The 17,179-nt window shown below is 41.0% G+C and overlaps 1 protein-coding gene across 1 annotated transcript; it reads right to left on the minus strand.

Annotated features, from left to right (window-relative positions):
- Nucleotides 1-4,034: 4,034 nt before the first annotated feature.
- LOC141513734 (tubulin gamma-1 chain) lies at nucleotides 4,035-16,871 on the minus strand. The gene is made up of 11 exons (XM_074223849.1): nucleotides 16,808-16,871; nucleotides 16,435-16,547; nucleotides 16,135-16,302; nucleotides 15,487-15,555; nucleotides 15,113-15,192; nucleotides 14,554-14,680; nucleotides 12,562-12,648; nucleotides 12,291-12,440; nucleotides 11,550-11,702; nucleotides 11,252-11,413; nucleotides 4,035-11,059 (listed from the first exon to the last, which is right to left on the minus strand). The coding sequence occupies exons 1-11, from the start codon at nucleotides 16,854-16,856 to the stop codon at nucleotides 10,862-10,864; spliced, it is 1,356 nt and encodes a 451-aa protein (XP_074079950.1). The 5' UTR covers nucleotides 16,857-16,871; the 3' UTR covers nucleotides 4,035-10,861.
- Nucleotides 16,872-17,179: the final 308 nt, after the last annotated feature.

Consider the following 17,179-nt stretch of genomic DNA (forward strand, 5'->3'; position numbering starts at 1 on the left):
TATTCTCCATTGCAGATAGCCCAAAATTGTCCTTGATTGTTGCACTGATGGAATGAGCAAGTCCATCAAGGTTGATCATCACCCCCATGTTTCTGTTAGGGTGTACAGTGTTTTTCTGGTTCTGCTCATCTCACTCAGCATCAGTTCATGCAAATCCCTCCAACACCTAGATACTTCTAACCACAATGTTATGGGGGAAAAGTTTTATTAAAGTAATAGAAATGATAAGTAAGGGAGTACTTAATTTTTTTAATTTAATTTAAAAAATTTTTGTATTGGGGAATACAACATATTGACAGATGAGTAAATATAGGCTACATATAATATTATGGTTATTTTACTATATCATATTTTCAAATAAATTCTTTCCCTTCCATTTCTCTTCCTGCACTCATTGAGAAAAGCAAGACAAAATAACTTTTTTTTTTTGGCTAGGCAATGGGGTTAAGTGACTTGCCCAAGGCCACACAGCTAGGTAATTATTTAGTGTTTAAGGATGGATTTGAACTCAGGTACTACTGACTCAAGGGCTGGTGCTCTATCCACTGCGCCACCTAGCTGCCCAAAACAAAATAACTGTAAATATATATATATATATATATATATATATATATATATATATATATATATATACATATATATGTATGTATGTATATATAACATATATTATCAAGAAACAAACATTCCTTCATTAACCATGTTATATCTATATGTATACATATCTATATAGGTATATCTTTATATTTAAGTTCATATTCTTAGTCCATCAGCTCTCCATCTAAAGAAGATTTCATCATGATTCCTCTGTAATTGTGGTTGTTTATTTTGTTGATTAGAGGGAACTAAGAATTACAACTTCAGGAGGAGACCAGCTGGCCAGATAAGGAGCTCCCAGCATTGTGGATTTGATTTGGGTCATAGCTTGACTGAGTTAGACCAGAGCAGTACTTTTTCTGGACCTCACAAAACAGGTTTCACCTTCATCCTTTAGCACTAGGGTGTTATATAATTAATACATAATAGTGTTTAGGTTCAGGCAGAGGTCATTCCATATCTGAAACTCAGAATTTTTTTCAATATGCTTTAAATAAACTCTTTTGCAGATTTCATCTTGGTACAATCTCTCTTTCTCTCTCTCTCTCTCTCTCTCTCTCTCTCTCTCTCTCTCTCTCTCCAGCAAAACTAATACTAACCAGTATATTGAAAAGGTATGAGTGCTCTACATCCAGCATAGCTCCCTCACCTCTACAAAGAAGAGATGATGGTATCTTCTCATATCTCTTCTTTGGGGTCAAGTCTCATCATCTTTCTTTATTTTTTCCAGATAAATTTTGTTATTTTTTTCTAGCTCCATAAAATAATTTTTAGTTTAAGTGACATGACACTGAATAAATAAACAGAATTGTCATTTTTATTGGCTTGGCATACACATAAGCAATTAATATTTCTCCAGTTGTTTATGTTGTCTTTATTTGTCCTTGTTTTTTTTTTTTTTGTTTTGTTTTTTGCAAGGCAATGACTTATCCATCCATGGTCACACAGCTAGATATTTATTAAGTGTCTGAGGCCACTAAGCTCATTGAATTTGTTCCTGTGTTTTGTATGTTGTAGGTACTAAATAAATATTTATCAAGTTGAATTATAAGGAGGAGAATGTTCCCTAAAGCCAAATTCTAGATTTTTACCATTTCCAAATGGGGAAAGAGGGAACACTGTCACTAACTATACACAGGTACCATCAAATTAGCAAATAAGATAAGAGAGAAAAAGTCAATGTTGAAAGGTAGGTAGGAATAAAGATGCACTAATTTAATTCATACTAATAGAAAACAAATTTGGAATTATGAAAAAATGTTAATAAGCTGCTCATTACCATTTGATCTAGTGATCTTAGTACTAAATTCATACCCATACCCTTTCTGTCAGTAACAGAAAAGAAAGTCTTATATATACTAAATTAGTTATAGCAGCACTACTTGAAATAGCCTCTGAAACTGAGATACAACGAAGTATAGATCTATTCTCTGCTGCTTGTGCTAATTTTGGTCTAACAACTATCACCAAGAAAACACAGGTGCTCCATCAGCCAGCACCACACCATCCATATATGGAACCATTGATTACAGCAAATGGAGAAGTTTTGAGTATTGTGGACAAGTTGACTTACCTTGGCAGTGTCCTTTCTAGGAAGATACACAATGGCAGTGAGGTTGACATTCACATTACCAGAGCTTGCTCAGTAATTGGGAGACTCCAAAGGGAAGTGTGGGAGAGAAGAGGTATTACACTGATACCAAACTGAAGGTCTACAGAATAGTTGTGCTGACCTCATTAATATATGCCTGTGAAACATGGACAGTCTACCAGTGCCAGGTCAGGAGACTGAATATGTTCCATTTAAATTGTCCTAGGAAGATTCTGAAGATCACCTGGCAGGAGAAGATACCAGCCACTGGCCCTTTCTCAAGCTAAACTGCCAAACATTCCAACATTACTAGAGAGTGTAACTATGATGAGTTGGACATGTTGTTAGAATGTGCACTCTTGTCAGATGTATGCTTGCCAAAAAAACCCAACAAACTATTTTATGGAGGCAAGTGCTCACAAGGGTGTCAGAAGAAGTGATACTAAGACATCCTGAAGGTTTCATTGAAGAACTTTAGAACTGATTGTACAACATGGGAGACACTGGCACAAGACCACCCAGCATAATGCGTCCTCATCAGTGAGGGGGCTGCTCTTTCTGAGGAAGACAAAATTGAACCTCAAAGGAAACATGATATAAGTTTAGAGTACCCACCCCAGGTGTTCACATGGACTATTTGTGCCTGACCTGTGGTAGAGCATTTTGAGCTTGTATTGGTCTGATCAGCCACAGCAGGACACATTAATTTGTCTCAAAACAGTGATGTCATTTTGGTTTTCTTTCATAACAAAGAACAAGAACCAACCAACCATTTGAAAAAAAAAAGGCTGCAAACAAATTACCATATTTTCCCATGAATAAGACACTCCCATGTATAAGATGTGTCTTAATTTTGGGGTTGGAAATTTGAAAAAAAAAGTATTACATAAAGTTATTCAATCAAGTTTTATTCATTCATGCAACTCCTCATCATTGTTAAAACTCCCATTCATTAGCTTGTTCTCATCTGTGTTTGATGATGAATCACTGTCTCAGGAGAGGCTCTAACTGCCCTCCTGCCAGTGCTCTGGTCTGTGGTTGATCACAAGCACTCACTGGGCAAGTCTGGTGCATGGATGCATGCTTAGTCCATTCCAAACCTGAAGCACCATTTGTACCTCCTTGGAAATCAGGTCACTTCTTTTCATCAGCAATTCTTCTGGCCTTCTGCTGAACCATTTTTGTGGACATGGGAATTTCAATGGCCCTTTGCTCTTCAACCCATCTCTTCAATTCCTTCTCTACATCTGCCTCTCATGACCTCCTTCTGCAGTGGTGTTTTCAGGATTTCCTCTTCCAGAAGCCAGTCTCAGATTGTTTTCTCAGTTGGAGGAGGACTAAACTTATGCTCAGCAGCACAATTTCCATTCATTTTTGCAAACCGGATCACTTTGATTTTTTTTTTAGGTTTTTGTAAGGCAAATTGGGGTTAAGTGGCTTGCCCAAGGCCACATAGCTAAGTAATTATTAAGTGTCTGAGGGTGGACTTGAACTCAGGGACTCCTGACTCCAAGGCCGGTGCTTTATCCACTGCACAACCTAGCCACCTCCCACACTGGATCATTTTGAACTTGAATTCAGCACTATACAAAAATCTTTTCTGAATCATTTCTGGGCAGAACATGGCAAAATGTAACCTAATATACTGGTAACAAATGCAAAACAATGGGAGCAAAGACAACAAGCATGAAACAGCAGGAAGTGCAAGTAAAAAAATCTTCAACCATTGTATAAGACACTCCCAGTTTTTAGACACCAAATTTTTCAAAAAATGGTGTGTCTAATACAGGGGAAATACAGTATATGCCCAATGATTAGGAAATAGCTGAATTAATTGTGGTGTGTGAATGTTAATTTATTTTGGCTAAAAAAATGATGCATTTGAAAAATATAGACAATCATGGGATGACTTTTAATGTAATATAAATACTAAGTAATATAAAGAAAATTGAATCAAAACCAGTGACTACAAAGCTGTAGCAAGGATTATATATACTTCTGGACATATATGACAATACCAAGGGGTTTACAATAGGAAATGATATGCTGATAACTCTGATGAACAAAGGTAACTTCTATTCTTTTGCAAAGCATGAAGACTCTGGTTGTGACCCAAGAGTCATCCAGGGAAAGGGAATGGTCATCCTTTTTTGTCACTTCTGCCTTTTTTGTGATTCTTCTTTCCTGATCTTAAGCTTCCAGAGTGAATCTATCTAGGATTGACATTTACCATGTGCATTTGAAAAGTCTGAAGCTCTTGGGGCCAATGAGGAAATCTGCAGCAGTAATAGGAGGGAGCTAGTGGCAAGAGCACTTTGCCCAATTAACAGTCTTGCTAAATTTCTTTTTGTTCAGATGAGGCTCAATAACAAACCTTCCAGATTATTTTAACTGTTATAAGTGGTTACAGAATCCTATTAATTCTAGCTGTGATTTTTTTTTATGTTTACTGTTTCTTTTTGCATCTAGGAATGAATTAACTGGTCCATACCTGAATCATACTGGGCATTTAATAACTTTTACAGTATATAGCTTTTGAGTCTGAGTAGTCATGCTTAAATACTATAAAGATAACAAAAAGGAAACAGAATTCAAGTCAATTAAAATGGCCAACACTGGCCATCCCAGATTATTGATGCTAAAACATTTTTCCTTTCTATTAAGAAATGATAAACTGTAGTAATAGAAAGTCACATGAGCTTCCAATTGTAATTGCTATATTAAAGGAAGATGGAAGGAGAGGGATACAAAATGGAAGTCAAAAGAGTACAGTCAAGTGGGAACTGAAGAGATGGCTGCCCTAAGGCCTGAATGACCTCCTTCAATGGAGATTTGGGAAAGAATTCTCCAGGACACCCTCCTCCATTCAGAGGAGGCTTAGTCTTCCAGTATTCAGGTTCAAGAAGAAATGAATTAGTAGTCAGAAACAGTTACTTGAAACCATAAAAAAAAAGGAAAATGTTCTTAATGGTTGTCATCAAAGCCAGGGAGGAGTTAGATAAACTATGCTTCCTTCACAATGGCTTTTAAAATTTTTTTTACTGGAGATTTCTAGTTAAGCTGATACCATTAAAGGCCCCAGTGGAACACCTTTCTCTCACAAACATTCCTGGAAAGGAAAATGATAAATTAAAGAGAAACATAATAATTACATCACCATGCAAGAAGTCTGCAAGATGAAATGGTAAAGGCTGGGAAAACAGGGGGATCTTGACTTGGTCTGTTGGAATGACACAAGATAGAACTAGGTCTCATAGGTGGTTTTGTCATTTTTATTATATTGTTATGGCTCAATTATGAATAATCAGTATCTCCCTAATTTCGTTTGTATTTTGTAATTGTGTTTATATGATTCTTATGTGTGGATTTGTTGGCTTCCATACTCAGAACCAGGCAGGACCTACCCAATCAATTTAGGAATGCAAGAACTGAACCAGAACCAAGTACAGGTTTTCCAACCTAGACAATGAGGATGAGGAAACCACAGAATACTATGAGGAACTATATTGGACCAAGGATCTCTCATAGAAAACTCAAGTAAAGTTTTAAAGGAAAAAATGTCCTGGACACAAAATAGACATTCTGAAAAATAGGATCAGTAACATTTAAAGCAACAAAACCATGCAATTATCCTAAAGCTTGGTTTCCACCCTCCTTCCCCTCATACCACTTCCACACTAAATAATGAAATAAACTAGTCTGATTGAAACAGAAGAAAACCAAATTGTTCACTTAGAACAATCGAAGAAGTAATAAATTATCAGAAACATTTACCCAATTATGTGCTAAATAACTGATTTTTTTTTTTTAGGTTTTTTCAAGGCAAATGGGGTTAAGTGGCTTGCCTAAGGCCACATAGGTAATTATTAAGTGCCTGAGACTGGATTTGAACCCAGGTACTCCTGACTCCAGGGCCGGTGCTTTATCCACTGTGCCACCTAGCCACCCCAATAACTGATAAATTTAAAGAAATTAATACTTATATTTTCTATATATATATCTTGGTAGATAAATTTTCAAACATTCTGTAGGTTTTTTTTTAGTGGAATTTACCTATCTCTTTCTACTAGGTATTAGTGGTAATACATAAAAAAGGATAACCAAGCTCTAGGATAGTTACATGGGTTTATTTTATGTTCTGCTACTTTGCTGAAATTATTGCTTCAATTAATTTTCAGTTATTTTCTAAATCAGGGGTTCTTAAACTTCCCTGTATCATGGATCACTTTAGCAATCTTGGGTAAGCCTATGAAATCCTTCTCAGCAAGTTTTTTAAAAATAATTTATAATGAAAGGAAATGCTAAATTTCAGTTAGAGGTTGGTGAAAATAAAGACATTATTTCCCCCATCCAAGTTTATAGACCTCCCTGAAATCTAACCATAGATCCCTTAAAGGTTCATGAATCTCACAGTAAATACTATGCTGTAAACAGTTTATCTATCAAAAAAAAACCACTCATGCTATAAAATCTATCCAAAAATATTCTGTTTCTCCTTAGTACTTCAAGAACTATGTGAAATAATAGCAATAATGTCTTAGCTTTATCCCTTTTCTTCATTACAGATAATGCAAGCTTAGTTTTAAAATAGGTATTTATCATATTTAAGAAAAGGTCTCTTTATTCTTATACCTTTGTTAATGTTTTAATATAAATGGGTTATACCTCTCTATTCAAATTAAGTAACTAATAAGATACTCTGAATCCTGATACTTTTACAAAATGAGAATACCTCCTCCTGTTAGAGTCAAACTAGGTGCGAACAAGGCCCAAGTGACTCTGTTGAATCAATCTATAATAAACACAAACTAATTGTTCAAAAATCCTTCAACTAAAAAAAAAAATCCTTCAGCAACTGGAAGGAATGAAATACTTTTAAGTCATTGGACGAAATGAGATGAATTGGAATTGTATGGAAATGTATTGGAATTTGTTGAATTAGAAATACCTCTGAATCCATGTATACCAGAAAAGAGAATGGAGCAGGAAGAGAGTCAAGTGTCTGCTCCTGTTCAAAAAAACAAAACAAAACAAAAAATAGCAAGAGAAAGGGTGTAAGGCCAAAAAGAGTATCCCATTTTCTCTTTCCACTTCATTAACTAGATGACCACCTTGTATACTCTGAAAGGTTGGGATTTTCAGACTTCCCTTCAGGACAGATTCATGTCTGGCCACTGGACCCAGATGGCTCTGGTGCAGAAAGTCAGGTTGATGACAGCACCACATCCCCCAGTCAAATCCAATTCACATGCTTGTCATGGCATCAACTCCCTGATGTTGTGGTCTTACTCAAGACAAACAAGAAGCAACAATATTCCAGATGTAATGATGTTCCAAGCAAGGACCATGAAGTAAGAGACTTGGAAGAATGGCAGCTTCGGGGACCATGACCTTTCCCGGGTGGAGAAAACTACAGCTATGAGCTCTTCAAAGGTACTGACCTTTATAGCTCAGCAGAGTTATACTTAAAGGGAACATGAGTGAAATTCCACAAAAAGGATTTTCAATATTTGAGATGTTTTTTGCCATACAGGCTCTCAAAGCTTCAGACCACTTTCCTGTGGACTATGTAGAAGAGGGTTTCCCAGATTTTTTTGGGGGGGGAGGAGGGGAGTTGGCTCTGTGCCTGCTATTCTTATTATATCAGTCTTGTAAATACTCCTAGCTAAAAGTAATTAAGTCAGGAGGCCTGATGAGGCTCCTGAATACTTATCTATAAAAAAACTTATCCATCCAGATTTATCCCTCTATTAGAAAAATAGCCAGTCACTCTGGTGACTCGACTTTTGAGTTCAAATGTCAAGGAAGTAGTGTGGTGTTACATTAGCCACTTTATTTTGACAAAAAGCATCTTTTTTAAGTCTGTTACATTTGTAATTTTTCTAGTACTGAACCAACCCTGCATTCTTCATATAAATCCATCTGGTCATAGCATTTATTTTTGTTGCAACCTGTTTTTGTTTTGTTCACTATTTTTGTATTAATATTCATTGTTGATGTTGGTCTAGTTTTCTTTTGATGCTTTGGTTTAGCTATAAACCTCCCTGAATTAGGAATTAAGGTATTATCTCTTTCATTAAAGGAATTAGGCATTCTCATCCAATTTTTAAAATTAAGATAATTCACTTAAAAACCCATTTGATCTTGGTTTTTGTTTTTCTTTTGGGAGTTCTATTTATGACTTGTTCCATTTCTTTTTGTAAGTTAAATTCTTTTTTTTGCTGTTTACATGGATGGTTTATATTTTTGTAAACATTTATCCATTTCACATTGTTTGTTGATAAAGTTTCTGATAATTTCCTTTATTTCATTTGCTGTTAACTTTTCACTTTTGATAGTACTGTTTTTACCTTTTCAAGAAAAACAAATTAACAAATTAGCTTTAAAAAAACCAGTTCTTAGTTTTACCAATTTTTTTCTTTCAGTTGTGATCTTTTTTCAGAATTTCCATTTCTCAATTTAACTGGGGTTAATTGGTTACTTTTCTTAAAATGTTATTTTTGTTGATTTTGTTTGTTTTTAAATCACCTGGATTTATCTAAGTTCAAATCTGGTCTCAGATATTTACTGTGACCCTGAGCAGGTCACTTAAGACCCCTTGCTTCCTCCCCCACACAGAAAGTCCCTTAGATTTTTCCATCTAAGAAAACAGCCCCCGTCAACAAAAACTTTTTAAAGAGGAAAATAAAGATCAAGTTGAAGTGACAAAACACAAGTTTTCATTGTTATCATTGTACTATGCTTACCTAGGTGTCTGACACATTCTTTTTGGGGATTCCAAAACCCTCCTTCATCCTGCTTCTCATCACTCATGTTTTGATGAACATGAGTCAATCTAGCTGCTTTGGGGGTAGTAAGTAGAAAACAAGACCATAGATCTTCCTTTTCTACAGCAATCAAAGCCTTCAATTATCTTGGGACTAATATGATTTCCTGTATTCCTTTCCACTAATTCTACAATGATAAAGCTTCTTCTAGCTACAAGGACCTGTTTCTACATTGCAGGTGAATAATTTTCTAGTTTATTTAACTTTTACAAGAGCAGAAAAAGGAAATCTTCACTGACTACTTAAGCAGGAGAATAATGGCATGTGGCTACCTATCACACATTCATTAGAAGCCCCCCTCCCCCACAAGAATGTTCTATGGCCACATTCTGAGTTCTTGCCAACCAGAACACCAGAAGCTTCCACCCACTCTTGTTTTCTAGCTTTAATCTTTGTCATCCCTAAAGGTGGTGGCTGAGGCAATAGAAAGAACAGTAATAGCTACTACTGATCACCTCTCCCTTGGATGGAACAAGGTAGATTTTCAGTTGAGGACTGGCCAAGTCACTGATCAGTTCCTGCTAGGGTCCCCAATGTTCTTCCCATACTTGACAGCTAGTTAGGTCATCCCTGACTGACACCAGGGTTTCTATTCAGGGTCCTGGGCTTTGAGGGATAACATGGCATGCCCAGCCCAGCAGTAAAATACACTTCAAATACCATTATTTACAAGCACATAGTAGATAGAGCTTCTAAAGCCCTTTGAAATTCTTAGAAAATATTTTCCACCCTATTTTCTAGGACTAGAGGCCCAGAATTACAAGAGCTTGTAAAATTTCTCTCATACACTTCTGCACATTGAGGGAGGGTGTACAGTACTTCATTGATGGGCAGAATCCAACTGCCTAGGAATTCCCAACAATGGAAAGCTCTGGATCTTAAAAAAAATTTGTACATCTTCTCAAAGGGAGCAGAGTTTACTTAGAGTACAGTCAATATGGGACAGTCTGCTTGCACTGCTTATAGCTCTTGATGTCTTCTCTTTCCTGAAAACTCTTACGTATTCTGCCCTAGTTGTCTTGACTGTTAACTTCCCTGAGTTCTCTACCTCCTAACTTTTTTTCGTTTGTTTTTTTGCAAAGTAATGGGTTAAGTGATTTGCCCAAGGTCACACAGCTAGGTAATTAGTGTCTGAGGCTGGATTTGAACTCAGGTCCTCCTGACTTCAGAGCTGGTGTTCTATCTAATCACCACCTAGCTGTCCCCTGACCTCCTGACTCTTGTCCCTGGGTTCTGACCTTCAATATTCTTGCTTAGGTCCCAAAACTATTAGCAAAGCAATGTGGCCCTAGAAGCCTTGTTGTGGAGCAGAGGTAACATTAACTTTCCATATTAAAGCAAAGGGAGCCCAAAATGTGAAGCAGTATCAGAACATGGATGCAGATGTGGCTGGCCCTCTTATTAGGTATGGGCGACATTTAAGGACAGGGACCCACAGTGAAGAGGGAACCATCTTAGTCTCCAAGGCCAGGGTTGGGAAAACTGGTATAGAGGAGGACCTTGGATTGCAACTACTCCACCAGGAACAAGAAGGGGTGAGTACATTATACACAGTCCAGAAACTCCTGCTCTTCCATCTAGGGCTCTATTAGAGATAGTCTCATTGGAGGGAAAGTAGTAAGCCTGAGCAGTAGGCTGTTGCCCTGGGAGAGGTGTGTGTGTGTGTGTGTGTGTGTGTGTGTGTGCGCGCGCGTGCGCACATGTTTGTAGTGGATAAATGAAATCAAGGATGCCTCTCCTATACATCATCCTCAGAACCCTTGAGGCAGAAAGATGGCCAGGTAGGCTATCATAGAGGCACAGCAGTAAGGAGGTAAATAAAGGTATTGTCCTTGGAGTAATCAGGAGGTCACTGTTCCTGGGTACCCCAGGAGATATAGTCGGGTCTGGTGGCAGCATGGTACTCATCAATGAGCTGCTGCACAATCTCCCTCGAAGTGTCTAACTCATCAAAATTGTCCTTGAAAATGTCCTCCTTTCGGAACTGCTCCAGGAATGCCTCCCGCTTCCGCAATTTATCATACTGCCGGCATGTTCTCTCAAAAAGCTAGGAGTTATGAAGAGAGAAATAAAAAAAAATCATTGAGAATTTAATAGCACTACAGCTAGGAGAAACCATAAGAAGGAGGAACCTTCTAACCCAATGTACAAAAGCCAGAGTCATGGTGACCTAGGACAGGCTGGGGGAAAGAAACAAGAAAGTGAAGGAGGGGAAGAGAAAGACTTGGATCAGACTCACAGAGGAGATGCTGGTGTGGTTAGCCATCATGAGTCCACTGACTCGGTGGGCAGATGGTAGATAGGGTGACTTCCGAGACAGTGCCACCTGGATGCTTGCTGGGCCCCAAGGGATGAAATTGGCCAACTTTCTTTCTCGGATCCTTTGCAAACTCTTGTGGACCTAGGGAATGGGGAAGGTTCTTTCAGTTGCTGGAGAGAGAGAGAGAGAGAGAGAGAGAGAGAGAGAGAGAGAGAGACCGAGACCGAGACCCTCCTTTAGCAGAACCAAGTAAGTGCTAGTTGGGGGAATTACCCACCTGGGTAGGGTCCACCTCTCCTTGGATAATGTTGAGGATGGCAATGTAGCAGTGGTTGGTCTGGCGATCCCGGCCTGTGGACACCATCACATTCTTGGGCTGCAGCAGCCGACGCATCACATCCAGCACTGTCGTCTTCCTCACACTAGCCACCTGAGGGGGTCAATCATAAGGGGACATGCCAATGGCTATGCTGTACCCAGGTACAAAAGACCCAACACAGAATCATAGAAGGTCACACAAACAGAGCTCCCAAAGTAGTGTAGTAACTTTAGGAAGGTGCCCTGGAGCCCAAGATTCTCATTCCAAAGATGAGAAAATGGTCTGAAAGACTTCAGGCTCTTTAGGTTTCAACTATATCAGCTACTTGTAAGAGGAGAAAGGTGAAATGCTGCTGAGGGGGCTATGCACTGAGTAAAGCAAGGCCTGGAAGAGGTAAGGGACTCATTTATTTGTCTTCAGGCCATCAAAAACCTAAGTCTCAGACTCAAAAGGGAGAAAGGAATCAGGAAACTCTCCAGTACAAGCCAGCTGCCTGCAGAGACGGAGAAAAAGAGAGGCACACTCATGTACCAGTCTTCGAGCTGCAAACCTCTGAGGTCTGCTCCCAGGGTCCTGGGAAGCATGAGGGGAAAAAAACCAGGGGTTAGATTTGCTTAGATTCTGCCTAGCTGGCAATGAGCCTGGCAGAGCCATTAGGAGGGTGGGGTTGGTAGTGGTAGGGGAAAAGGCAATGCTTACCGACTGGTCAGTGGTGAGGGGGGTATATCCAGTCATGAGGAAGTGGAGCCTGGGGGTGGGGATAAGGGAGGCAATGAGGCCAATGAGGTCATTGTTCATGTAGCCAGGGTAGCGCAGGGTGGTAGTGCTGGCTGACATGATGGTGGACACCTGTGGGGAAGAAGAGACCCATCACTGGCCACAGTCCATGAAAGATTATTGCCTCTTTCCCTAGGACCATTCCACAGAAAGAAGGGATGCAATCAAAGGAGAGTTATTAGGGGGGGCTCACCAGTTGATTGATCTGGGAGAAGGATGGGTTCTGGATGTGCAGCCTGTCAGTAGCAATCCGATTCAGGGCGGTATTGTCCAGCACCACCTGAGGAAGAGTGAAGATCAGAGGCAAGTTCCCCTACCTGGGGAATAGGTCAAAAGCTTAATTTCCCCATGTTATCATAGAACATGTATTGTCAAATAGCTCTGCCTGAGTTTGGGGATACTGGGATTAATTCTTCAAGAATTGAAAAGCTACAAAACCCATTTGTATTTACAAAGTGGACTGTCACAGAAGGCGAAGAGAGGGATCATCTGATTCAGAGGATGGAAATATCTTGATTCCGGAATAGGACCCAGTTTATTAACCCCATACCCTCACGCTCATCTCTTTCTCATTGCGACCTTAAAATTAACTAGTTATCAAACTTAACACTGTCCAATTTTTGTGAATTCCTTGGTCCCTTTCTTTTGATCCTCACACCCTTCCAGATTTCTCCTTGTGAGAAGGATTTGTCCCATCATTTGCCTCCCAGATGATCCAGAATAGAGGTGAAGGAAATCATGTTACCAAGCTGAGTGGATCCACTACAAATTGGGTCCTTATCTAAGACTTCAGTAAGATAATCCTTTTATTTCTCTCTAATAGTCTATTCTCCCTCCTTCAGACACTTCTAAACTTAAGTGTTTAAACTTGTCCTAAGGGCAGCTAGGTGGCAAGTGGACAGAGCACCTGCCCTGGAGTCAGGAGGAAGATGACCTGAGTTCAAATTCGACCTCAGACATTTAATAATTACCTAGTTGGGTGGCTTTGGGCAAGCCACTTAACCCCATTCACTGCCTTGCCAAAAAAAAAAAAGTTGCCCTAAGACCCCATTCTAGTCTCTCTTCAGAACTCCAGGACCCCATATTCAATTGTCTATTAGATATTTCAAACCAGGATTTGAAGCTGTCTTGAAGGCAGCTCAAACTCAACATGTTCAAAGCAGAATCTGTTATCTTTCCCTTTTCCAAATTTTCCTAGTTCTGTCAAGGACACTACCATCCGTTCAGTTGTCTAACCCCAAATTTGGCTATTTTCTCGTCTCCCCTCCCTTTCACATGCCAAGTTTTACCATTTCTAACTTGAAAAAAATCTCTTGACTCTCTTCCCTTTTCTCTTTCTATCTCCTAGTTCAGACCCTCATCACTTTTTTGCCTGGACTAAGGCAACAGCCTCAAATTAGTGTTCCTGCTTCAACCCTCCCTTTTTCAATTCATCATCCACAGTTTCCAAAGTGATTCTTCTGATCCTAAGAGGCAACACTGCATAGAAAAATTGAGAGCTGGTCTCAGTGTCTGTCAAAGACCTGGATTCAGATTCTGCTCCTGATACAAACTGGTTGAATATTTGCTCTCTCAGTGTCCCAGAAAACTCTCAGTTGCCTCTGAGAAAGTATGAAGAGTTGCTTTGGTAGAGGAAGTTACTCCCTGAGAGCTCTCACACTTACCAAACATAGGACAGGTTTTTAAAAAACCTTATCTACATCCCTCTCTCACTCAAGAAACGCTAATGGCTCTCTACTGTCACTAAAAACAAATATAATAAGCTCTGCCTTTTACCTTTTAAGACCCTTCACAATTTGGCTCAAATCTATCTTCCAGATTTTTTTCTCTACCAACCCACCTCCTACCCTACTTCTATGATTCAAATTGACCTTCAGACAACCTCACGCCATTGTCATCTCCCCTCTCTACACCTTTGTACTAGCTTTGCCCTATGCCTGGAATGCACCCCCCCTTCTTCTGAACTCGCCAAACCCCATGTGTTCCCCCCAGCTGTTAGGAGCCTACACTTTACCTTGAATTTCCTTCGCAAACTTTAACGTATATTCTCTTTTTTGATCGAATGCTCTTTGAGGACAGGGTTTGTTTTACTTTTGTCTTTGTATTCCTAGGGACTAGTATAGTATATGGTTGTGATAAATGCTTACTGAGTGCTCTCAGATCTCTTTCCTGGGCCCCAACTTACCACACAATCTGCATTCTGTGTCAGCCGCTTGAGGGTAAGGAGTGAGTTATATGGCTGTACAACAACATCACTCATCTCATCTTGGTTGGGAAATACTGAGTATGTCTGCACCAACTTCTTGGGATATCTGTGTGCAGGAGGCAAGTGGGAAAAGAAGGGGATAGAAGGGGAAATCCCTTGTTACCATTTTCCCAGCTGTCTGCATTCAGCAGTGTAATGATTTTGGAGTTTGGGTGAACAAAGAAGTTAAAGAAATGGGAATATACTGACCCTTTAATTCCAATTCCTAGACCCTCTTCTTAGGACAGTTACCATTCTTAACATGGTATAACCAAGCTCTTGATTATAAATCTACTTTCTAAAGGAAAGGATATTCTTTTTCTTTTTCCCAAAAGGTAATATATAATCAAGGGCATCATCTGGTCTTAGCTCCCATAATTACACCCAAGGGATCAGTGTTTTTACTCTGGGAAGTGAATAGGAATTAGCTCAAGATTCAAGATCTCCTTTCCTCCCCTAAAACACAGTGTCTCTCTCTTTCTCTCTCTGTCTCTGTTACCTGTCATTTAGTCGCTCCAGAAGGTAAGAGCCCAGACCAGAGCCTGTTCCCCCAGCAATAGAATGACACAGGACAAAGCCCTAGTTGGAAAAGAAGACAATACGTTATGGGCTTCTACATAGTTTAAATCACTTCTCATACCTACCAAAGTCTCACCCCACATCCCCAATTAGTACACTTAGGGATCTCAGCAAAAGAAGAACATGGGCCATTTTTTATCCCTATGATTCCACATCTCTGTGAATAAAGTTTAAAATCCAGAAAAAATACTAGTCTGGTATTTAAACTACTGACATGATAGAAAACTGCTGACTCCCGTTCCCAATCCTATCATTTTTCTTCCCATTCTTTTCCCCCATATCATAGGCTCCCACCTCTAGGCTGTCACTGCCATCTGCCTCTCGGTCTATGATGTCAAAGATGTCTTCATGAATCTTTTCCCCCTGTATAGAAATGAGGAGGGTCAAAGGGCTTAGCCACAGAATGTCCACCCCCACCCCCTCTTGTTTCTCTCTACAATTAGCACAAGGCTATTGCCTCAGACACAAATGCCTTCCTTAAAGGTTATACCCTAATTCCAGTAAGAGATTTTATTACTGACCCAAAATGAAGATCGCTTGCATGCAATTTGTATACCACTCATTTAAAATACAGAACTTTCCATAGCCACCAATCTTCCCTTGGCATCACCACTTAGTTCCCTTTGCTATGGCAGAGGAAAATTATGGTTTGGGATGATAGATCAGGAACTAGAATAGCCCCTATAAATCATCTTATTCAACTCACTCAACACATCTGAAGCAGATGACATGCCCAAAGTCACAAGGGTGGTGGACAGAAGACCCAGGATTTGGACACAGATTATTTGTTCTAAAATGCTTTCCACCAGAGCCTACCGCCACTGAATTTTCTTTCTGAGAAGTAACACGATTCCCCCCCTCCCCCCCACAAGGGCTTCCCTAGCTTGAGGATTTCATTTATTCTCCAGACAGCATGGTCTTATGCCAGCCTGGGCCGGGCACCTGTGAGAAGCCACTGGCCCAGTTGTTACCAGCTCCTCCACCATGTTCAGACAGGTAGATGTTCTCAGGGTTGTAGAGTTTGGCATAGGGAGAGTTGAGGATGGAGTGGATCACGCGAGGCTCCAGGTCAAGCAGCACAGCCCTTGGGATGTAGTGCTCATCATCCGCCTGTCCGGTGGAGAGAGGTGACCCCTTGTAATGCCTCGTCCCTTCTTCCCGCCCCTCCCTCTCCCCCAGGGTCTGGCCAGACCGTCCCGGAAAGCTAGGGTCTAGTTCCCTGGTCCAGCGCTACAGGGGCACCTGGTAGAAAAAGACGTCCTTTCGGTCGGTGCCCTCGGTGGCAAATTCCTCCACGATGCCCTCCGGGCTGATGCCGTGCTCCGCGCAGAGCTGCTTCCAGAACTCGAACCCGACTGTAAGGAGGGGGCAGAAGGCCTGAGGCCGGGGGCTGGGCTGCGTGTCAGCCCCCAAAGTCGGGGGAGGGGGTGGCGGGGCCGGGCTTGGGGAGTGGCCCGGGTGAAGGCCCGGTGGGCATTCCAGCCCCGGGACCCTCAGGCAAGGGGGAGGGGCCTGGCTCTGGGGAAGGCGCGTTCCCACCTGAAGGGAGGGGGCGGGAACCAGAGTCTGGGCCAAGTGGGGTCACCCTCGAGCCTGGGGGAGGCCCGGCTCTCACTTTGGTTGCCGCACTGGCCCAGCTGCAAGGTGATGATCTCCCGCGGCATGGCTCTCCGTTCCCGCGGCCCAGGAATCTGCCTCCCGTAGCCGGAACGCCTGCCGGCCCGCCCGCCACTCCGTTACTCCCACTGCGCACGCGCGACACGGCGGCGCCTGATTGGTGGCAAGAGCTGCGCGCTCAGAAGGCGAAAGGGAAGTAAATACTTTCCACCGTCTGCGGGCTTCACGGATGCCCATTGCGCATGACCGGCTCCGGCTTGAATCTTTTTTTTTTTTTTTTTTTTGCAGTTGCGTTGGGGCGTGACCTTAGCGGGATTCCGCGGTTTATTCGGCGTCGCCCTTTGGCCGGGAGCTGGGACGCAGGCGCGCT

Source organism: Macrotis lagotis, chromosome 2 (assembly GCF_037893015.1).
Source record: "Macrotis lagotis isolate mMagLag1 chromosome 2, bilby.v1.9.chrom.fasta, whole genome shotgun sequence".
Classification (NCBI taxonomy): Eukaryota; Metazoa; Chordata; class Mammalia; order Peramelemorphia; family Peramelidae; genus Macrotis; species Macrotis lagotis.